Raw genomic sequence first — 24574 nt, 5'->3', positions numbered from 1 at the left:
ATTTGATGTGTTTTGGGGGAGGCAGGATTCAGACTAGGGCATATAAATCAGTAAAATCCTGCAATTATCCAATTTAAACTTTTCATCTCTTTAAACCAGCAATTAATTTCAAAAATTGATTCAGTAGAAATTTATTTTTTTTGAGAACATGTACAAGGGTAATTATGGCATCAATTTTGACAATTTTAAAGAAATAAACACTCTTGTGCCTGTTACATAAATGTACTACTCTTGGGTCTCTATATTCATTTTTTTCTTTTTAAGATTTTATTTATTCATTTGACAGGGAGAGACAGCGAGAGAAGGAACGCAAGCAGGGGTGGTGGGAGAGGGAGAAGCAGGCTTCCCGCGGAGCAGGGAACCCGGTGCAGGGCTCGATCCCAGGACCCTGGGATCATGACCTGAGCCGAAGGCAGACGCTTAACGACTGAGCCATCCAGGCGCCCCTCTATGTTCACTTTTGGATAGCATCCCTTCCTAGTGACGCTGACCAATGTGTCTAATAGGACAAATAACAAACAGGATAGAACTAGACTTGCTCAGTAAGGTATGGTCTATGTGTCTCTTGGAGCTCTTCTAACACATTAGAATGGAGCCCAGGCTAGCCTCTTGCAGCATGAGAGCCTGTGAAAGACCCCATCAATTCCAGTGGAGGCTTAGAGGTGTAGCCATCTAGTTCACGGAGCCTCTGTCCAGACAGCCCCACCAGACATCCAACCCTAGGCCCACACAACAGAATTAGTAAATGTTTGTCTTGAGACATTAACTTTTAGGAAAGTGATTTTGTAATGCAAAGGTAACTAATACCAATATGAATGTACATCAGTAGGTGATCTGTTAAATAAATCATAAATGAACATGCATACAGACATAAAAAGAATGAAGGACACTGTAAATTTGGTGCAGCCACTATGGAAAACAGTGTGATGTTTCCTCAAAAAATTAAAAATAAAACCACCATATGACCCACTAATTCTACTTGAACTTATCCAAAGGAAATGAAATCACTATCTTAAAAAGACAGTTGTTCTCCCATGCTCATTGCAGCATTATTTACAACAGCCATGGCATCGAAACCTAAGTGTCCTCCTACGCAAAATGAACGGATAAAGAAAATGTACACACAAATGAATATTATTCAGCCATAAAAAAGAAAATCCTGCCATTTATGACTCATAAATAGATCCTGAGGGTACTATGCTAAGTGAAATAAGTCAGAGAAAGACAAATACTGTATGATCTCACTTATATGTGGAATCTAAAAGAAAAAAAAACTAAACTCAGAGAAAAATTGGTGGTTGTGACAGGCAGGGTTGGGGGTGGGGTGTGGATGAAATACCTTAAGATGGTCAAAATGTACAAACTTCCAGTTGTAAGATAAATAAGTCTAATTATAGTAGTAATAATGCTATGTTGAATATCTTTGGCCATTAGGGAAATATAAGTTAAGCTCAAGATTGTTTACTACTATATACCTAAGAGAATAGTTAATGTAAAATATAGCAACAATACCAACTGCTGGGGAGGATGGAGAGCAACTAAATCTCTCCTATGTTGCTAGTTGAATGGCTAAAAGAAATACACAGTTGACCCTTGAGCAACATGGGTTTGAACTGCATGAGTTCACTTATATGTGGATTTTTTTACAGTGTAGTACTGTAAATGTTATTTTCTCTTCCTTATGATTTTGTTAGGCTTTATAATTTTTTAAAACTCCAGTATAATTAACATATAGTACTATATTAATTTCACGTGTACAATATAGTGAGTCAATAATTCTATAAATTACTTAGTGCCAATCACTTTAAGTGTACTCTTAATCTCCCTTTTTTCCACCCATTCCCCCACCCACCTCCCCTCTCGTAACCACCAGATCATTCTCTATATAAAGAGTCTGGGGGGACGCCTGGGTGGCTCAGTGGGTTGGGTGACTGCCTTCAGCTCGGGTCACGATCCTGGAGCCCCGGGATGGAGTCCTGCATTGGGTTCCCTGCTCAGCAGGGTGTCTGCTTCTCCCTCTGACCCTCCCCCCTCTCGTGTTCTCTCTCTCATTCTCGCTCTCTCAAGTAAATAAATAAAATAAAATCTTTTTTAAAAAAGTCGTTTTTTTTGTTCATGTTTCTTAAATTCCACATATGAGTGAAATCATATGGTATTTGTCTTCCCCATAAGTCTTATTTTTTTTTAAAGATTTATTTATTTGAAAGAGAGCAAGCAAACAGGGGGAGGGGCAGAGGGATAGAATTTTTCAAGCAGACCTGGCACTGAGCTCAGATCCTGACGCAGGGCTCAATCCCACAACCCATGAGATCATGACCTAAGCCAAAGCCGAGTCAGACACTTAACTGACTTAGTCACCCGGGCGCCCCAGAAGTCTGGTTTTCTTTTAGCTTACTTTAAGAATATAGTATATAACACATAATCGACTGTTTATGTTATTGGTAAGGCTTCCAGTCAACAGCAGGCTATTGGTAGTTAAGTTATACGTGGATTCTCAACTGCCTGGGCGTCAGTGCCCCTAACCCCCATGTTGTTCAAGTGTCAAATGCACTGAATACCAAGTGCTAGAGAGGACACAGAACAATATTTCATACACTGCTGGTGAGAATGTAAAAGAGCACAGCCATAATAGAAGAGGGTAGTTTCTTATAAGGCTAAACACAACTTACCATACATCCCCACAATCATACACCTGAGTATTTATTGTAGAGAAATGAAAACTTATGTTCACACAAAACCCTGTATGCAGATTTCATACCATCTTTACAACAGCTGAAACGAGGAAATCTCTTCCAAGAATGAAGGGATAAACAAACTGGTCATCCAGTATGTGTATTACTCACTAATAAAAACAACCATCCATTAACTCACGTAAGTCTTCGGAGCAATTTGCCAAATGACAAAAACATGAAAAGCTTACATACTTCCTACCAATAAAAAATTATAAATTTGTATATAGTTTAATATAACTTTTATGGAAAAAATATAAAATTATATGAATAAATACAACCTATATATAAAATATATAAAATCCAGTTGTAAAAATGATTTTTGTAACATTCATAAAATTATACAATTATACTGATGGAAAACAGGTAAGTGGTTGCTAGAGGTAGGTTTGGATAAAGGGAATGAGCATAAAAAGGTATAATGAGGAAATCTGTGTTGATTACAGTCTTATGTGATGGTTGTGGTAGTGGTTACATGAATCTATATATGTAATAAAACTTCTTAGAATTACAACATAAAAAAAAACCCATGAAAATCTAATGAAATCCAAATAAGGTTAAGGGCTTAGCTAACAGTATACTACCAATGTCATTTTCCTGGATTCAATAAGATGTGGCTTACATAAATGTTTTTACTGGGAGGTGTTAGGTAAAGGATACTAGGGAAGTCTTCTGGACTATTTTGCAATTTCTTGTAAGTTAAAATGATTTCAAATTAAACATTTTATAAAAATAACTTGGAAGGTGGTTTTATAAAATATTTGGTCATATTTATAAACTTAGTTAAGCAAGTATAAATACTTGTTATTTTATAAATTTAAAACAGTTTCCTTTTAAATTACTTCAGTATGTGGGGCACCTGGGTGGCTCAGATGGTTAAGCGTCTGTCTTCGGCTCAGGTCATGATCCCAGGGTCCTGGGATCGAGCCTCGCATCGGGTTCCCTGCTCAGCAGGAGGCCTGCTTCTCCCTCTCCCACTCTCCCTGCCTGTGTTCCCTCTGTTGCTGTGTCTCTGTCAAATAAATAAAATCTTTAAAAAAAGCCAAAAAACTACTTCAGTATACTAAATTTACAATTAAGTTTAGAGCCAAAGAAAGGTAAAAAATCTTATGATACAGAGTAGTCCTAGAATACTCCATAGAACACTCTGCACGGTGTATAACAATAAATAATCAGTGATGAGGAAAGCAGACTATACTTTTTAAAACTAAGGAATTACTGACAAGGCCACTAGAAAAGGGTTTCAAAGTATCATCTGAAAATGTACATCAGGTGAATTATCTGATGTATAATGAGGTCAGACTTGTAACATTTAAAAGCACCGACATTTACCACTTTCACAGGACTTCATTTCTTCATAAGTTCTCTGATATTTGACTGCAGGTGCTCTACATTTAGTATGTTCATGAAGTTTTCATTTCTCTATGATTTCCTGACAAAACGAGGCAGAATGTGTCACTGATATCCTGCCATATATATATATATCGTCCTCTTGAAGTTTTTCTCCAGTGTGGACTCTGACCCTCACTGAGGTCTTCTTTCTGGGTAAGAGCTTTCCCATGGTCATCATAAATTTTTTTTTAAATCATATTTCTATAAACAATAAGCTCACTGATGATTTATGATGATCCCTGATAATAAAGTCTACCTTCCCCCTGAAAGCCTTTCTAGTCTCTGCATTCACAGAATTTATCTCAGCATACACTTTTCAGAATATAATGAAGCTAGAAAGTTTTGCTCAAAGCATTTCCACATTGAATGTATCAGAGTTTTCCCAACATGTTTTCACTGACAGAAAATATGAGGTAAGGATCACTGAAGGCACTACAACACATTCACTGTAGCTCCCAGATTTACCTCCTAGACAAGTTTTTAATCTCCGCAGGACACACATCAACAACCAGCAGTACCATGATTACATTCCAATCTGCTGGAAACACTGATGTTTAATGAAGTCTTGGTTGCCAGAGAAGCCGTTGCCACAGAAGGCATTTCCACAGTCATCACATTCATAGGGCTTCTGTTTTGTAGGAGTTCACTAATAAGTAATGAGCTGTGACTCTGTGTTAAAGGAATTTACAACTTGACTGAATCTACCCATTTCTCTTGTGTGCATTTTCTTATGTTTAACAAGGTTTGACAAGTGGGAGAAGGCTTTCTCACAATCGCTGCATCCATATGGTCTCTCTCCTGTATGAGTTCTTTGATGGACATTGAGTACTGACTTTGTGGTGAAGGCTTTTCCACATTCATTGCACTCATAGGGTTTCTCTCCCGTGTGAATTCTCTGATGGGTAATGAGACCATATTTGTGAGAATAGGATTTTCCACACTCAGTACACACAAAGGGAGTTTTTCCTGTATGACATCTCTCATGTTGTATGAGGCATATCTTCTGACTGAAGGCTTTACCACACTCATTGCATTCATAGGGTTTCTCTCCTGTGTGAGTCCGCTGATGTATAATAAGGGTGCGCTTTGTGGTGAAGCCTTTTCCACATTCATTACATAAGTAAGATTTCTCTCCTGTGTGAGTTCGCTGATGTATAATGAGAGTGCGCTTTGTGGTGAAGCCTTTTCCACATTCATTGCACATATAAGATTTTTCCCCAGTATGAGATCGCTGATGTACGATGAGATTACTCTTCACTGTGAAGCCTTTTCCACACTCACTACATATATAGGGTTTCTCTCCAGTATGAGTTCGCTGATGGACAACAAGATAGCGCTTCATGGTGAAGCCTTTTCCGCATTCAGTGCATATATAGGGTTTCTCCCCTGTATGAGTTCGCTGATGCACAATGAGATTGCTTTTCACAGTGAAGCCTTTTCCACATTCACTGCACACATAAGGTTTCTCTCCACTATGAGTTCGCTGATGTGCAATCAGATAGCGCTTCATGGTGAAGCCTTTTCCACAGTCACTGCATGTGTAGGATTTCTCTGCTGTTTGCGTTTGCTGAGGCAAAGTGAGACTGCTCTTCACACTAGAGGCTTTTCTGTATTCACTGGTTATACAGACTTTGTCCTGTGTATGAGTTTTCTGATGTTTAGTGAACATGACATTTCTGGAGAAGGAATTCCCACATGGATCACACTCATGGGGTTTCTCACCTCTATGACTGCTCTCATGGTAAATAAGCCGAGGCTTCCTGATGCAGGTTTTCTCACCTTCGATGCATGTGTGGGGTTTCTCTATTTTGTGAGTCCTCTGATGATTAAAGTCTTGGAATTTAGTGCTGATATGTTTTGCACTTTCAGGGAATTCAATTCCAGAATACAAATGTTCCTGATTACCATGCAGAAAAGATTTTTCTTCTCCATTAAACTCAACAACCTTTTTTGTTTCATATCTTCTCTTCTCGTTAACTAAACTCAAACTTGATTTCAAAGCTTTTCTACATAAATCAAACACATGATTTTGTGTTATGGCAAAATGTATTTTGCTCAAATGAACAGTATTTCTAAATGTACTCTGTTCCCCGTATTGCTGTGTGCTCTTCAGAAATCTGTGGTTTTGAGAGTGCTCTTGCAGATGACTATCAAGCATCCTGAATTCTAGGAAAAAAAGAGAACAACAAATTCTCTCACAAGGATGGTATGGAATAAAAATGTTTTAAAGATGATGTGGTGGGGGTGGCTCTTTATTGTTGACTATATAATTTTAAAAGAAAATTATAAAGATTTAAAATGAAATAAATATCAGATCCAAGAAGAGGTAAGGAGCATATTTAGAGCTAAATACGCACAAAAGAAAAAGAGTTCTTATCTGGGGAAAGGAATATGGGGAGGAGCTGATTAGGTATCCTCAGACACTCTCACAGCTGTGACACCTTCTCTTAAAGACTAGAATAAAACTTCTTCAGCCACTCCCCTTGCTGGTACTCACTCACCCAGATGAGTTCTATTCTGGATTTCATCCTCTGTTATCCATGGTTCATCTCTGTGTTCCAACTTGGACAATGCATCTGGTTTGGTAGCCTGACACCCTGTTCATGAGAAATGACAAAAGACTTAGATGCAGTGACTTGGGGTATAGTAAGTTGAGATGGGAAAATATTACATTTTAGAGATAAAGCGATTTCTCACATGCAAAGTAGTTAGAAGTTCTTTCAGGATAGAAAAGATTATACTCCTTTGTTTAGGGCCAAGATAGGGGACTCTTCGGAAGACCACAGTGATTGCAAAGCTTTCATCAAGTGATAGAGGAAAAGCCAGTGACTGAGCACCTCTAAGTGACACAGAAAGCTGTCCTCACCCACTGACACCAGGTTGCTATAGTTCTCCAACATCACGTCCCGGTACAGGTCCTTCTGAGCGGGGCCCAGGAGCTGCCACTCCTCCCAGGTGAAGTCCACGGCCACATCCTCCAGTGTCAGTGATTCCTGTAATTAACACAGTCCTATTTAATATGATGTGAATTACTTTTGTTAATATGGAAGAAGCATGAGGGAGGCTGTTCTAATCACCATATAGCCTCATCTATATACATTTTTTTTTTCCTCTTTTTAAAAGATTTTATTTATTTGACAGAGAGGTTGAGGGAGAAAGCACAAGAAGGGGAGCGGCAGGCAGAGGGGGAGAGAGAAGCAGGCCTCCTGCCAAGCAGGGAGCCCAATGTGGGGCTCGATCCCAGGACCCTGGGATCATGACCCAAGCCGAAGGCAGACGCTCAACCAACTGAGCCCCCCCAGGTACCCCTATATATACTTTTCTTATACGCATTTTAGTAGAAATGGGGAGCCTAGGTGACTCCGTCGGTGACTTCCATCTTGCTAACAGAATCTGTCCTTTCATGACTTTGATGAAACAAGTGGCATGTAGGGAAGGCCCATGTGGCAAGGAACTATTAAGAATCTTACATGAGCAGACAGGTAGGAACTGAGGATCTCACTTGATCAGCCCTTCTGGAAATGAATCCCGTCAACAACCCAGTAAGTGAGCTTAGAAGTGCATCCTTCCCCACCCGAGCCTCCAGATCAGATGCCATCCTGGCTTACACCTTGCTTACAGGCTCATGAGTGACTGTGAAACAAAGTACCCAGCAGCGACATGACAAAAAACAAATATTTGGCTTTTGGCCCCAGTTCCTAGTACAAGGAACTCCTAAAATGCTTAAGATCTCCACAGTGATGAGTGTGTTTTGTGTGCTAATGAGATGACTGGTAACCCAAGCCCTCACATAGTTTCGGGATGGGGGCTGGTCACCAGAGAAACAAACTACATGATTAGAGGGTTGAAACTTAGCCCCACCTAAGGGGTGGGGTTCAATCACCAATGTTCAATGATTTAATCAATCATGCCTAAGCAATGAAACCTCCATAAAGCCCCCCAAAACCACAGGTTCAGCAAACTTCCAAGTTGGTGAGCACATCATGCTGTTGGAAGGGTGGCACACCCCCATACTCTGTCCTGAGAAAGGGACCGCAGAAACCATGACTTAGAGCCCGTCAGTCAGTACAGAAGACCAAGACTTGAGACTGGAATCCCAAGTGGTGGCTTTCTTGCAGGTCTGCACTCTTAAATCTGTGTAATCTGATGCTAACTGCAGGTAGTCAGTGTCAGAGTCCAGTGTCAATCTGGAGAAGTGGTGTTGGAAGAGATCACATATTTGGTGTCAAGAGGAAAAAACCTCATTTGGTATCAGAAGTATTGTGAGTAAAAACAACACAGACTAAGTAAGCCATGCTTGCTTGCCCACCTGGAAGGAGTCTCCAGGTAACACACTGTCAGAATTGGCTACAAATCAGAGGTTCCCACAATCTTCTCCTTGGATTCAACAACCTTCTCCTCGGATTCAATCATTTGCTAGAACGGCTCAAAGTACTCAGAGAAACACTAACTTAACATTTACTGGTTTATTATATAGTAAAGGACATTATAAAGGATACCAATGAACCACATGAAGAGGTACCTCGTGCAAGGTCTGGAAGGTCCTGAACCCACAAGCTCTGTCCCTGTGGAGTTGGGGTATGCTACACCCTCCAAGCATGTAGATGTGTTCACCAATCCAGAAACTCTCCGAACCCTGTACTTTCGGGATTTTATGGGGACTTCATTTCATGGACATGATCTAATAATGGATTACTAATTCATTATCCAGTCCTTCTCCCGACTCTGGAGGATGGGGTCAGGGCTGCAAGTTCCAAGCTTCTAATCATGACTTGATCTTTCTAGAGACCGGCCCCCACAGAAGACATCCAGGAGCCCACACCAAGAGTCACCTAATTAGAACAAAAGACAGTCCTATCACCAAGAAAATTCCAAGGGATTTAGGAGCTCTGTGACAGACACTCCTATCACCGAGGAAATTATAAGAGTTTTAGAAAACTCTGTGTCAGGAGCCAGGGTAAAAGATTAAATATTAGCAGGAACCAGGGTAAAAGACTATATATTAGGCAGATAGATATATATGTTATTATGCCACACCACCAATAGATAATGAATATAAGACATACACTTTTAAAGAAAGAACTTATGGAAGAATAGAAGAAAACATGGAATGTTTATAGCACAAGTAAAAAGCCATAAAGAAAAGGCTAACAAATTTTAATTTGAATCAAAAATAAAACTTTTGCATGGAAAAAGATATTAAGAAAAGCTAAAAGACAAGATTCTAGAAAAATAACTGCAACATATAAAAGATCAATATATCACAAGATAAACAATTACAAATCAGTAAGACAAAAAATGATTTTTCAAATGAGCCAAGAATGAAGACCACATATCAAAGAAGAAATAATCCAAAAAAGCAACAAAGGGACAAGAATCTGAACCTCACAAGCAATTGGGAAAATGCAAAATAAAATAAGGCAAAAGAATATTGGTTCATACAGACTGTGGAAAATATGCAATTTGATAACATAACAAGTGTTGGCAAGCTGAGGAGCACTGGATGTTCTTATATAACGCTTTCTATCAACCAGGCACTCTTCTAGATGCTTTGTCTAGATTAATTCATTTTAGACCCTACCTTATGATTTAAGTGCCATTGTCATTAACCCCATTCTACATGAGAAAAGGGGTGTGATGGCTAACTGAAGAACGCAGTCACACGGCTGGCAACTGGCCGCAAAACCTACACTTTTAAGCATGATGCCACACTGACCATGAGTTGGAATGTTAAAATGTGAAATGACCACACCCCATAGTTGATTTCTCTGTAGCTACTCTGAACACTGATACAATTTCACAAAAAGCCATTAACAAGGCAGTTCATTCTTATGGTTTGTAATAACAAAAATATCTAAATATTCATCAATAAGTGTATTATTTAATTATTACTCACACAACATCTGAAGTTCATCGTGTCAGGTGAAAAAGTAGAAAGTTGGCTTATAGGTACCAACAGGTAAAGAATGCCAACACACTTAAAAAAGAGTTTGGAGGATGTACATGAAAATAACTGTGGCTCACTCTGGAGAGGTGATTCATACATGAGTGTAAGGGTCAAGGAGTACCAAGCTGCTATCAATGAAGTTTGTACTATTTCACACTAACTCTATTAAATTCAGAGTGAATCTCTGAACATGTGTTACTGTGTTATTTATCATTTCAAAAATCAAATATTTTGTTCCCATCAAACTCCAAAGATTTTTGTTTGTTTGTTTTTTGAGTATGACTATGAACTCATGGACTTTTTTTCTTTTTTTTAAAGAGAGAGTGTGCGCGTGCTCGAGCCAAGGGTAGGGGAGGGCAGAAGGAGAGGGAGAGAGAGAATCTTAAGCAGGCTCCACACTCAGCACAGAGCCTGACACAGGGCTCAATCTCATGATCCTGAGATCATGACCTCGGCCAAAATCAAGAGTTGGATGCTTAACCGACTGAGCCACCCAGGCACCCCAAACTCATGGACTTTTCCATAGCTGCATAGCTACTATGCTTCAGTCCAGTGCAGTCATCTTTCTTTTAGATGCTCAACTGGTACTAGGCCTGTGGTACTTCAACTAATAGGAAGCCCCTTATAGTTATCCGTGTTGTTTGCAGTATTGTTCCACTCATATAAAATATGATCGATATATACATTTAGGTATGTAAATGCACAAACAGATACATATAAGAAGTATGCACTACCAGGTATTTGTTAATGCTACACCAGGGGATTAAGAGGCACTCTCTTACCATGAGTCACCTGTGTACATAAAAGAAAAAAGGTAAAAACAAAATAAAATAAAAACACAAATAGGAAGGTAATTTAAACACAGGAAAAATACCCCACTTTCTGAGATGGAATGAAAGTTTTAAATCAAACCCCATGGATGCCAACAACCCAAACCCTTAATAGAGAAAAACACTTTCTCAACTACTACTACTGCCAAATCTGTACTCAAACTCCACTTCAACTACCTGTTCACGGAGGACCATTTGAAAGTCATGCAATCTTCATTTTCCTACGCCATTTCAGTGGTTTTATTCCAGACTGCCATAAAGTTGGGTCCCTGGATCACCAGACTATGGTGCCCTGAAGAACTGTACCCACTGACCTCTGCTTGACATATTCCCAGAGGAGGCCCTCTGTAAGAGACAGCTATAGGAAATCTGCTTTTCCACTCACCAGAAGGCTGCAGGTTAGAATACACCTCACTGATGCCCTCCAAGAAAATCCACCAAAGAAATTTCAGGAGGCCTAAGTGGCATAAACTATTGAATCCCCCAAGAAACCGGTCTGCCTTCCCCACAGAGTCAGTGCACATCACATAGCTTTTCATGTCTCTCTGGTTATGATGTTTGTTAGAGATATCAGACTCAAAGCGACAGCTACTGTAACCCACAGGATGCACCAGTCACACACTGTGTTCCAATATTAGTCCTTCAGGATGACCCCTGTGAGTAATATATTCCTGATTTCACTTTGCTCTGCTTTTGAATTTAGAATCTAAGTTAATTTCTCCCCAGAATCCAATTATCCCAATTTATACTAAAAGGTTGAACTGATTTTTCTCAGATCACCACAAATCTGTCAGAAAACATAGGAAAAACGTAGCAAACAAAAATCACCTGGGCCTTGATCATTTTCTTCTGTGCTCACAAAACAGTAACATGGATTCTGTCTTTCGTCTCTTCTGCATCTGCCACAAAGTTCTTAAGAGTCAGAAAGCTTGGTATCTGCTTGAAGTTGTCCCTAGAAATAATGATATCCAAGTCCACAAGTACCTCTTTTTTCTTCCTTCATTCCTTCACTTGATCACTCTTGCTCTTGGGGACCTGGGACCTGTGGGCTGAAGAGCAAACTGACTTTGAGTGTACTTTTCCTCTGGGCCTAGGTGTTATCACTGCTGCTATGCACTTACCTTAGAGGACCTCAATATTTCCAACTGTTCCGAGGCTTTCACACTCTAGGGCAGTAAAGCAGGGTTCTAAAGGAGTGAAAGGTATGCCTTTCCTCTGTGAAGGAGAAGTGGTATGGCTATTAAAGGGGAGGTGGAAAAGCAAAGGCAGCAGAGCATGATGCCTCAGAGGCAGGTGGATTATCAAGCACATCCATTTAGGACATATGGAAGGTTCCAAAAATCTGGCCACTGTGTCTTTAAAAAGCATGTGTGGGGCGCCTGGGTGGCTCAGTTGTTAAGGGTCTGCCTTCAGCTCAGGTCATGATCCCAGGGTCCTGGGATCGAGCCCCACATTGGGCCCCCTGCTCAGCGGGAAGCCTGCTTCTCCCTCTCCCACTCCCCCTGCTTGTGTTCCCTCTCTCATTGTGTCTCTCTCTGTCAGATAAATAAATAAAACCTTAAAAAATAAAATAAATAAAAAGCATGTATGCCCACGCACTGCTCTGGAAGTCTTTATATGCTCCATGGGTACACACACTTCAGTGTGAAGACTAATGTACCAAGCAAATCATAAGAACTGTCTTATCCACTTGATGCACTAAATGATTAACCTTGCCCAACAGAGGTTTGGCTTTTGCCCTTAGTTTCTAGGAGGAAACTTCTAAGTCCTTGGAATATCCTGCCTGATAAGAGTGTCTCTGTTCACCTGGGAAGCTTGGGCCATGCAAGGCAGTCTATTCTAATAAAGTGATTTATGGTGAAGGGCCTTGGACCACGTGGTATCAGCCGGGCCTCCGGAGGGGCTGGAGGAGACTAAGGTCAGCCATACAGGCAGTCAGTCATGTCTGTGTTCATTAACTCCAATAAAAACTCTGGTGCCAAGGCTTATATGAGTTTTCTCTGGTTGGCAATAATGATAGAAAAGGTATACAAATGAAGAAGCTATAAATTATAAATCTATATACACCTAATGGCAGAATCACAAAATACAAACAAAAACTGAATTAAAGAGGGAAATAGAAAATTCAACAATAGGTGAAAGTTTCAAAATCCCACTGTCAATAATTTAAAAAAAAAAAAAAAAGAAAAAAGAAAAGAAAACCAGCAGAGATATTTAGGACTTCAACACCATAATCAACTGACAGTTATTTGATGCCACACTCAACAAGAACAAAATATACATTTTCTTCAAAGGTACATGAAACATTCTCTAGGAAAGACCATAATTTAAGATATAGAACAAATGTCAATAAATTTAAAATATATTTTCCAACCACAACAGAATTAAATTAGATATCTGCTTTCAGAATGAAATTCAGGAAATACACAAACATTTGGAAATTAACTAGCACATTTCTGAGTAACCATGGATTAAAAATATATATTACTCAGATGAAATGGACAAACGCCTGGAAAGAGACAAGTAACAAAATTGACAGAAGAACAGTTCTAAAAAACCCAAATAGACATATAAGAAGAAACTGAAATAGTAATTAAAAACTGTCTCACAGGGGCGCCTGGGTAGCTCAGTTGGTTAAGCGATCAGGTCTTGATCTCAGGGTCAGGAGATCAAGCCCCACTTTGTGCTCCATGCTCAGCGTGGAGCCTACCTAAAAAACAAAAACAAAACAAAAGTCTCACAAAGGAAAGCTTAGGCCCAGATGTATTCCTTCTATGATGTCACTATCACCAAAATACCAAAGCCAGACAAAGGCATCACAGAAGAAGAAAATTACAGACCAATCTCTTTCATGAATATAGGTGAAAAATTGTTAACATATTACCAAAACAATAAGCAAAATAAGTCAATCAGAGAAAGACAAATACAGTATGATTTCATCCATATGTGGAATTTAAGAAAACAAAATGGATGAACACATGAGAGGGGGGGCACCTGGGTGGCTCAGTCGTTAAGCATCTGCCTTCGGCTCAGGTCATGGTCCCGGGGTCCTGGGATCGAGCCCCGCATCGGGCTCCCTGCTCAGCGGGAAGCCTGCTTCTCCCTCTCCCACTCCCCCTGCTTGTGTTCCCTCTCTCGCTGTGTCTCTCTGTCAAATAGATAAATAAAATCTTAAAAAAAAAAAACAAAACACATGAGAGGGAGAAAAAAGAGAGGGTAACAAATCACGAGAGACTCTTTAACTACAGAGAACAAACAGAGTTGATAGAAGGAGGTGGGTGGGGGATGGGATAGATAGGTGATGGGTTTCAAGGAGGGCACTTGTTATGATGAGCACTGGGTGTTATATGTAAAGGATGAATCACTGAACTCTGCTCCTGAAACCAATATTGAACTGTATGTCAACAAACTAGAATTTAAAGGGAAAAAAACACGTATTAGCAAAACAAATCTAGGATAACATAAAAAAATCTAGGATTACAGAGACTAAGGGGGATTTAGCCCAGGAATGCCAACTGGGTTGGCTGGGTGGCTCAGCTGGTTAAGCGTCCACCTCTTAATTTCAGCTCAGGTTGTGAGATCAAGTCCTGCATGGGGCTCCATGCTGGGTGTGGAGCCCGCTTAAGAGTCTCTTTCTCCCTCTCCCTTTGTCCCTCCCCCACCCCTCGCACACGTGGGCGCTTTCTCTCTCTCAAAAAAAAGATAATAAATTTCAATGTAACAGCTAGAAATATAAACTATCTCAAGAGAATGAGAAGACAAGCTACAGACTAAAGTATTCGCAAAAGACATATATGATAAAGTTATCCAAAATACACAAAGAACTCTTAAAACTCAACAATAAGACAACCCAATTAAAAAATGGGCAAAAGCCGCAAACTGACACCTCACCAAAGAAAATACACAGATAGCAAATAAGCATACGAAAGGCTGCTCAACATCATATATAATTAGGGAATTACAAATTAAAACACAACTATGAGATACCATTACACACCTATTAGAATAGCCAAAATTCAAAACACTGACAACACCAAATGCTGACAAGGATGTGCAGCAAGAGGAACTCTCATTTATTGCTGGTGGGAACGCAAAATGAGTCAACCACTTTTGAAGATAGTTTGGCAGCTTCTTACAAAACTAAACATACTCTTACCATACGATGGGACGCTTCCCTTGTTATTTGCCAAAAGGAGCTGAAACCTGATAATGGATGTTCATAGCAGCTTTATCCATCGAGAGAATGGAGTATTATTCAGCACTAAAAAGAAATGAGCTATCAGGCCATGAAAAGACAAGGAGGAAACTTAAATGCATACTATTAAGTGAAAGAAGCTAATCGGAAAAGGCTACATATTGTAGGACTCCAACCATATGACAGTCTGGAAAAGGCAAAACTAAGGAGACAGAAAAAAGATCAGTGGTAGCTAGGAGTTGGGGGAGAGGAAAGATGAACAGGCAGAAACCAGAGGAGTTTTATAACAGTGAAACTAACCTGTAACATACTAAATGGAGGACACATATCATTATACATTGTCAAACCCCACAGAATGAACAATACCAAGAGGGAACCCTACACCAATGTAAATTATGCACTTTGGGTGAAAACATGTCGATATGGTAATTGTAAGAAACGCACCACTCTGGTGCAGGATGCTGACAGTGAGGAAGGTTGTACGTGTAGGGGAGTAGGGTATACACAAGCAGTCTCTGCACACTTCCCACTCAGTGTTGCTGGGAATCTAAAACTGCTCTAAAAAACAAAGTCATCATCTACATCTATATCTATACACACATACATATACACACACTATCTTGCAGAAAACATAGGAGACATTTCTCATGAGTGTGGCTTAGGCAAAGAATTCTTAGACATGTCACTAAACCAGTGAACCATAAAAGAACTGATAATTGGACTTGTACTAAATTTTGCATATCAAAAGACTTTATAAAGCAAAAGGAAAAAGTAAGCTATATTTGGGGAGAAAATATTTGCAAATCATATATCTGATAAAGGACTACTATGTAGAATATATAAATAACTGTAAAAACTTAATAATTTGTTTGGAAGGCAAACAACTCACTTAGAGAATGAGAAAAGACTTAAATAGACATTACACTACAGAAGACATATGAATGTCTATTATAGCACATGAAAAGATGATCAACATTATTTGTCATTGGGGAAATTAAGATGATGAAATTCTACTATACACCAAATAGAATGACTATAATCAAAGACTAGTAATTCCAAATGTTCATTAGAATGTGGAGAAACTGGAACTCTCGGGTGCCTGGGTGGCTCAGTTGGTTAAGCGACTGCCTTCGGCTCAGGTCATGATCCTGGAGTCCCAGGATCGAGTCCCGCATCGGGCTCCCTGCTCAGCAGGGAGTCTGCTTCTCCCTCTGACCCTCTTCACTCTCGTGCTCTCTCTCTCTCTCTCTATCTCATTCTCTCTCTCAAATAAATAAATAAAATCTTAAAAAAAAATAAAAATTGTTAAAAAAAAAAAAGAAACTGGAACTCTCATACACTGATGGTAGAAATGTACACTTGTACAGGCACTTTGAAAACTTTGTAAAACGTTAAACATATACTTGCCCTATGAGCCAAACATTCTGCTCAGGGGAACTTAACAAAGAGAAATGAACATTTCCAGTTTGTACCTGAATGTATAGAGCAACATTTCTCATAATAGTCTCAAACTGAAAACAATTCCAATAACTGTGACTTGATAAACAAAAGGCAAAATATACATCCAATGGATCATTCAGGAACAATGCCAAAGAGGAGAGAATATTTCCCAACTCATTCTATTAGGTCATTTAGTTGTTTTTTTTTTTTTTTTTTAAGATTTTATTTATTTATTTGACAGTGAGAGACACAGCAAGAGAGGGAATACAAGCAGGGGAAGTGGGAGAGGGAGAAGCAAGCTTCCTGCTGAGCAGGGGGCCCGATGCGGGGCTTGATCCCAGGACTCTGGGATCATGACCTGAGCCGAAGGCAGACGCTTAATGACTGAGCCACCCAGGCGCCCCTAGGCCATTTAGTTTTTAAGAATACAATTTACAATACCATCAAAAACTGTGAAATACTACTGGACCACTTTCTTACACCATACACAAAAATAACTTCAAAATGGATGAAAGACCTAAATGTGAGACAGGAAACCATCAAAATCCTAGAGAAGAACACAGGCAGCGACCTCTTTGACATTGGCCGTAGCAACTTCTTACTAGACATGTCTCTGGAGGCAAGGGAAACAAAAGCAAAAATGAACTACTGGGACTTCATCAAGATAAAAAGGTTCTACCAAGGGGTGCCTGGGTGGCTCAGTCGTTAACCATCTGCCTTCGGCTCAGGTCATGATCCCAGGATCCTGGGATCGAGTGCCGCATCAGGGTCCCTGCTAAGCAGGAGTGTGCTTCTCCCTCTCCCACTCCCCCCTGCTTGTGTTCCTGCTCTCACTCTCTCTGTCAAATAAATAAATAAAATCTTAAAAAAAAAAAAAAAGGTTCTATCCAGCAAAGGAAACAATCAACAAAAACTAAAAAGCAGCCTATGGAATGGGAGAAGATATTTGCAAATGACATATCTGATAAAGGGTTAGTATCCAAAATCTATAAAGAACTTATCAAACTCAACACCCAAAAAAACAAATAATCCGGTTAAGAAATGGGCAGAAGAGCGGAGGGTATGTGCTATGGTGAGCGCCGTGAATTGTGTAAGACTGATGAATCACAGACCTGTACCCCTGAAACAAATTATACATTATGTTAATTTAAAAAATAAATTAATTAAAAAATTAAAAAATTTTTTTTAAATTAAAAAAACAAAAAAAAGAAATGGGCAGAAGACATGAATAGACATTTTTCCAAAGAAGACCTACAAATGACTGACGCATGAAAGGATGCTCAATATCATTCATTATCAGGGAAATACAAATCAAACCTACAATGACATATTACCTCATACCCGTCAGAATGGCTAAAATTAACAACACAGGAAACAACACATGTTGGCAAGGAGGCAGAGAAAGGGGAACTCTCTTACACTGTTAGTGGGAATGCAAATTGGTGCAGCCACACTGGAAAACAGTTTGGAGGTTCCTCAAAAAGTTAAAAATAGAACCACCCTACAACCCAGCAATTGCACTACTAGGTATTTACCCAAAGGATACAGAAACACTGATTCAAGGGACACATGCACCCCAATATTAACAGCAGTGTTATCAACAATAGCCAAATTATGGAAAGAGCCCAAATGTCCATTGACTGATGAATGGACATAGATGTGGTGTGGAGTATTACTCAGCCATCAAAAAGAAATGAAATCCTGCCTTTTGCAATGATGTGGATGGAGCTAGAGTATATTATGCTAACTGAAACAAGTCAGAGAAAGACAAATACCGTATGGTTTCACTCATGTGTAATTTAAGAAACAAAACAGATGAACATAGGGGAAGGGAGGCGAAGAGAGGGAGGCAAACCCTAAGAGACTCTTTTAACTACAGAGAATAGGGGTGCCTGGGTGGCTCAGTCGTTAAGCATCTGCCTTTGGCAGATCCCAGGGTCCTGGGATCAGGTCCCGCATCGGGTTCCCTGCTCGGCGGGAAGCCTGCTTCTCCCTCTCCCACTCCCCCTGCTTGTGTTCCCTCTCTCGCTGTCTGTCAAAATAAATAAATAAAATCTTAAAAACACAACAAAACTATAGAGAACAAACTGAGGGTTGATGGAGGGAGGTGAGTGGGGGATGGGCTCAATGAATGACTGGTATTGAGGGCACTTGTGATTAGCACTAGATGTTAATATATAAGTGATGAATCACTAAATTCTACTCCTGAAACCAATATTACACTATATGTTAACTAACCAGAATTTAAATAAAAACTTGAAACAAAAAAATAAATAAGTAAATAAAATGATGATAAAAGGTGAAAATGACTTAAAAAATGTGAAATACTTATGGAAAAAGATTACCCAAAATTTAAAACACCTTTTGAAAACTGTATCACAGAAATTTTTTAAGACTTAAATAAATGGAAAGATACACTTTGTCCATGTCAGAAAATGGACCATTTTTTGAAATGAACCAAACAGACCATTCTCCAGAATTGGTCTAGTCACAAATCTCAATCATAATTCCAGGAGGCTTTTCTGTATAAACTGACAACCTGATTCTTAAATTCACACAGAAATGCAAAAGGTCTAGAAAAGCTAAAACAACTGTAAAAAAGAACAAGGTTGGGGTGCATGGGTGGCTCAGCTGGTTGATCATCCAACTCTTGGGTTTCGGCTCAGGTTGTGAACTCGGGGTCCACGGGAATTGAGCCCGGTGTCTCGTTCCACACTCAGCTTGGAGTCAGCTTGAGATATTCTCTCTTCCTCTCCTTTTGCCCCTCCCCTTGCTCTCTAAAATAAATATATAAATAAAATCTTAAGAGAAAAAAAAAGAACAGGGTTGGTGAGTTTGCACTAACTGATTACAAGAATTTTTATCAAAACCGAGTAATCAAGACAGGGTAGTATTCGTGTCAGAACAGACAAATGAATGAACAGAACAGAGCTCAGAATAAGACCCACACATATATAGTCAACTGACATTTTATAAAGGTGCAAAGGCAACACAGTGGAGAGATATGCATATACAAAAAAAAAAGAACTTAAATCCATATATATTACTCAAAATAAATAATAAAGCTAAGTGAAAAACCTAAAAAAAAAAAAAACCCAAAAACCCTAAACCTTCGAGAAGAAAAAATTGGAGAAAATCCTCCGCTCTTGTAATAAAGCAAAGATTTCTTAGGTATAACACCAAAAGAATAATTCAAGAAAAGTTCATGTCCTGGACTTCATAAAAACTAAATCCTTCTGCTCTTCAAAACACATCGTTAAGAGAATGTTGAAAGGCAAGCCGAAGACTGGGAGAAAATCTTTGCAAAGCATATAACTGGTAAAGGAAAGTCTTGTATCCAGAATATATAATGAAGTCTCAAAAATTAACAAGAAAAAACAACAGAAAAGCATAAAAGACTTGAACAATTACTTCACCAAGGAATATATGGATGGCAAATAAGCACACGAAAAGATATTTAACATCATTAGCCATTATTAGGTAAATAGAAATTAAAACCACAAGGTACTGCTCCACACCCATTAGAATACCTAAAATCAAAAAGAATGACAATACAAAGTGTTGGCAAAAACATGGAGACACAGAACAATTATCCGCTTCTCTTGGGAATACAAAGTGCAGCCACCTGAGGAAACAGTTTAGCAGTTTTCTAAAGAAGTTAAACATAACACCTACCATATGATTTAGCCATTCAACTCCTAGAGATTTACCCAAGAAAAAGAAAAACATATAAACACAAATATAGACTCGAACATGAGTGGTTTTTTTTCAGAGCTTTATTTGTAAGAGCTAAAAATTGGAAAAGCAATTGCCCATTAACAGGTGAATTAATAAACTCTACAGAATGAACTGATAAGCCCACATGGAATACAAAGCAACAAAAAGGAAAAAAAGGAACTACTGAGACGCACAAGAATGTTATCTTGAAATACTAACGCTGAATCAAATCGTAATAAAAACGAGTATATCCTGAGAGTCCATCTCAATAAAACTTTAAAAAACAAATAAACTAGCCTATAGTAATGAGAAATAGATCAGTGGTTGCTTGGGGAGGGAAGGGGAAATATGAGAGGGATGGATTAAAAACGGGCACAAAGAAAATTCAGTGGTGAGGGGTATGTTCGTGATTTTCATTTCATGGTGGTGACACTTTCATGAGTACATATGTCAAATTTACCAATTGGTATGATTTAAATATCTGTAGCTTATCGTGTGTCAATTTTACCTCAATAAATCACTTGGAAAAAAGGGGAAAACCTAGTGATAATTATAATGTAGACCAAAATATAATGCTAATGAAAAAAGGCAACAACAAAAGACTACATATATGATTCTGTTTATATGAAATGCCTAGAAATTGCAAATTAATAGATTCTAGAAGATAATCAGGGTGGTGTGTGGCTGGGGGTAGGAGTGGACACTGAGTGCACAGAGCGCCAAGAAAACTTTTCCAGGTGATGGAAATCTTTTAAAATTGGATTGTCTTGAAACTGGATTATACTCATGGTTGCACAACTCTAGAAACTCAGTTAAAAATCACTGAAATGTAGGGATGCCTGGGTGGCTCAGTCAGTTAAACGTCTGCCTTTGGCTCAGATCATGATCCCAGGGTCCTGGGATTGAGTCCCACATGGGGCTCCCTGCTCAGTGGGGAGCCCGCTTCTCCCTATGCCTGCAGCTCCCGGATTGTGCTCTCTCTCTCTCTCTGACAAATAAATAAATAAATAAATAAAATCTTTTTAAAAAAATCACTGAAATGTAATGAATTTTATGGTATGTAAATTAAACCTCAGTAAAACGACTAAAATTATAACTGAGTATTTTGTTATTACTTAATATAAGTAATATATAATAATATAATATATAATGTAATATATGTTTGACTCAGACACCATGGTCTGGTTCACCAACCTGTGTTGATATTTATTGCAATGATTAAAAATGTATAAATATCATCTCCTAAGCAAATATGTTGAGGATGAGAAATTACATGATACAATTAATTTTTCCTTATGTTTATACAGATGATCCTAACGTGGGGGGGGGGGGAGTTCTCGCTATGGAACAGAATATAGAGCAAAGGAGATGCATTCACTCATAATGACCCTAAAAGGAAGTATCCACAAGTATAGTAAACTTGAAGACTATAAAAACAAAAGCTACATCTTTAATAGTCAATATATCCCTAGCTCACTCCGAACACACTTAATTTTGTGGGGACAGTGAGAAGAGTGGTGATGTTGGGAGACAAAGTTTTCAGTAAGGTCCGTGAGGACGGACTGGAAGGAGTGAACTGGTTTGGATTAACTGGATTAAATGCAGCCTTTAGGTCTGTTTCCGGCATTCAAGGTTTGAGCCTGAATCTTCCGATTCTCCAGGGGCCCCGGACCTCCTCACACACTGACAGCACCCACCAGGCGTCTCCAGGAGTGAGCCCTGTATTAAATGCCACACTAACCCGCAAACAAGCCCAAATAACCAACAGGGACATCTCCAACCCACGGAAGCCGGACGAGACAGGCGCTCACGGATATACTTTCCACCCCACTTCTCAACCGAGTCCCACAAGCCGAGTGATCCACGCGGACCTCAAACCCTAACACAGTCGACCGCTCGGTCGAGATTTCTTCAGACTCTTAATCACTGACTCCCAAAGCCCCCCTCCCCCCCGCCAGATTCCTCAATGAGTGAATCCAAATAAAATCCCAACTGCGGTTCTTCACACATTCTCCCGTTTCACGGACCCGACAGGCCGAGAGCTAAACCCAGAACCCGACTCACCCGAACCCGAACCTCTACAGACGCTGCTGGCAGCGACGAAAGGCCACCCACTTCCGAAGCCACTTCTCTCGGTGCGCCCTTCCTCGCGGTACCTAGGGACTCGGAACCACCCGGCCAGCGACTCCCGCGAGGACCTGGGAGCGTTACGGGATTTCGGAGCTCGGGCGGCCGGCCCCGCTCTATGACCTAACGGCCACGCCCACCCTGGCGTTTCTGATGGGAGGGGCCACAGCGGCTGTGTGGGGAGATCGGAATCATTACAGGCCAACTCAGTGTTGCGAGGGATGCTCAACAAAGCTGTGCTGACTGGGTAAGATTTCAGAAGTCGGTGTCTACCTAAGGCCACCAGGCACGTTTATCGGCCGAGGGAAGAAAGATGGCGACGCCCTCTGTGCAGGGCCGAGCGCAGACGTTAGGCTGGAGCACCGTGGGCGCGGCCATCTTAGAGGAAGGCAGGTGTCCGTACGGCTGGGATGGGCTCCGGCCAAGGCCGACTTGGGGAAAGAAGCCGCTGAGACGTCGCCGGAGAGGCAGCGGTCACAGAGTTGACAAAAGCAGTGGTCGCCTAACGTCTTAGGTTTAGGGAGACGGCGGTTGTGTGTGTAGTGGGTAAGGCCCTTGTCGTTTAGAAGCAAGACCGCCATTGAAGGGGCGAAGCCAATAGGGTGGAGCTTCGTAAAGAAATGCTAATCCCCCCATGGGAGTGGATGCACAGCTACTATCTCCAGTGGAGAAGGGATGAAGTGAAGGTGCAAATGTATGTTTTCCTTCCCAAAATAAATTAGGATGACCCCGGGATTTTGGAGAATATGAAATTACGAGATAATGTAATTATTATACTTTGCATAGTTCCCAAATTTTTAAGAGAGAGCACACTTTAAAATTTTATTATTTAGGCGTGGGAGGAAGTTTAATCATAGAGGATTTAGGTAGCTACTCCCTTTTTAGAAGGCAACCTGAATCAATTTAAATTTTTCATTCTCTTTGTCCTAGAAATTCTAATTGCAAGAGTTTACTTAGTAAAAACTTTTCCTAATATTAACCACGGGGCTTAATTGGCTTTTGCAATTAAAAAGGAAAAAAATCTAAATGTAATATGATAGACATTTACTTGGGTAAATTATGGAACATCCACTCACCAAAACAGTACATAGCAACTGAAAAGAATATACTACAACTGTCAGTATAAATAAGGAAAGATAACTGTATTCTCAAGAAGAAAAAAATACATCTGCAGGATAATATAAATTTTATGACCCCCATTATGGAAACAAATCATAAACATTTGCCTGTTTATTTGTGTTTAAGTAAACCTTTAGTTTGGATTACTTCAGGGTTTGTACTTATGGGTAGTGAATGTCAGAAGTTTTCACATTCCCAATTTTTGTAATTCTCCATTGTTTATATATCTGTGTCATAATTCTATATTACTTTAGTATTATAAAAATGTCAATTTTAGAAGTTTTAGAATATTTAATGATGTAGATGTTCATAACGTAAATATTTAAAAACTAGCCTCATATTTACTTACATATGTTTGAAAATTTGGGGAGACTATATTGTTAACAATGCTAGACTCTCAGGTACAATTATGGGTGATACAAAATTTCTTAAATCGTTTATATATGTTTTCTAATTTTTTAAAATTTCTTTAAAATTTTTAGTAGGCTCCATGCCCAACATGGGGCTTGAACTTACGACCCTGGGATCAAAAGTTCCATGTTTTACCAACTGAGCCAGCCAGGTACCCCCTATGTTTTCTAATTTCTATACATTAAGAATTTATTGTTTGCATAATTTTTTAATAGAGTATTTTATTCTCTTCAGGAATTAAGTGGGCAGCCCCATTCACTTGGGATGTCAAGCTCTGAAAAGTGAATTCAGCATCTTGTCCAGATTTTTCAGGGCAGCCTGGGCAGCCCATTCTGGGACCTGCCTGATCGGTTTCAGGAATGAGCTGATCTGACCTTGCCATGGCAGGATGTGTAGATCCACAAAAGGATAAGAAGTAGAGGGGACCTGAGAGCCTGGTTGGTAGAACGCTCATATCTGATTCTGTACTGTAGAAAGTTTCTACCCAGTATCCATCCTGTTACAGTGTGGTGGTGGTAACAGGTGCACTAATCCAGGATTTAGGGCAGAGATGTTAAAATTTAAGCATAGGTCACAAAAATCATTTTATAAATACAGGGTCTTGGGCCCAATACTAGAGGTTCTGGTTTAGGAGGTCTGGGGTTTAAGAATTCACATCTTTTGGGGC

The 24574-nt window shown here is 39.6% G+C and overlaps 1 protein-coding gene across 1 annotated transcript; it reads right to left on the bottom strand.

Annotated features, from left to right (window-relative positions):
• Positions 1-115: 115 nt before the first annotated feature.
• ZNF614 (zinc finger protein 614) lies at positions 116-22449 on the bottom strand. Its single transcript, XM_088027804.1, has 5 exons — positions 22315-22449; positions 11727-11947; positions 6988-7114; positions 6623-6718; positions 116-6287 (listed from the first exon to the last, which is right to left on the bottom strand). The coding sequence occupies exons 2-5, from the start codon at positions 11739-11741 to the stop codon at positions 4768-4770; spliced, it is 1758 nt and encodes a 585-aa protein (XP_087883930.1). The 5' UTR covers positions 11742-11947; positions 22315-22449; the 3' UTR covers positions 116-4767.
• Positions 22450-24574: the final 2125 nt, after the last annotated feature.

Source organism: Eumetopias jubatus, unplaced genomic scaffold, assembly GCF_037043125.1.
Source record: "Eumetopias jubatus isolate StellerSeaLion01/CBP00866 unplaced genomic scaffold, mEumJub1_p1.0 scaffold_10, whole genome shotgun sequence".
Taxonomy (NCBI): domain Eukaryota; kingdom Metazoa; phylum Chordata; class Mammalia; order Carnivora; family Otariidae; genus Eumetopias; species Eumetopias jubatus.
The sequence above is the reverse complement of the archived record's forward strand: the minus strand, read 5'-3'. Positions and strand labels throughout refer to the sequence as shown.

What these genes read in the sequence shown, in the direction of transcription:
- ZNF614 (XM_088027804.1), bottom strand. An exon ending in TAGCAACCTGGTGTCAGTGG is followed by an intron (nt 6,719 to 6,987) that starts GTGAGGACAGCT and finishes TCTCATGAACAG; the next exon opens with GGTGTCAGGCTACCAAACCA. An exon ending in CCAGAATAGAACTCATCTGG is followed by an intron (nt 6,288 to 6,622) that starts GTGAGTGAGTAC and finishes TTTTTTTCCTAG; the next exon opens with AATTCAGGATGCTTGATAGT.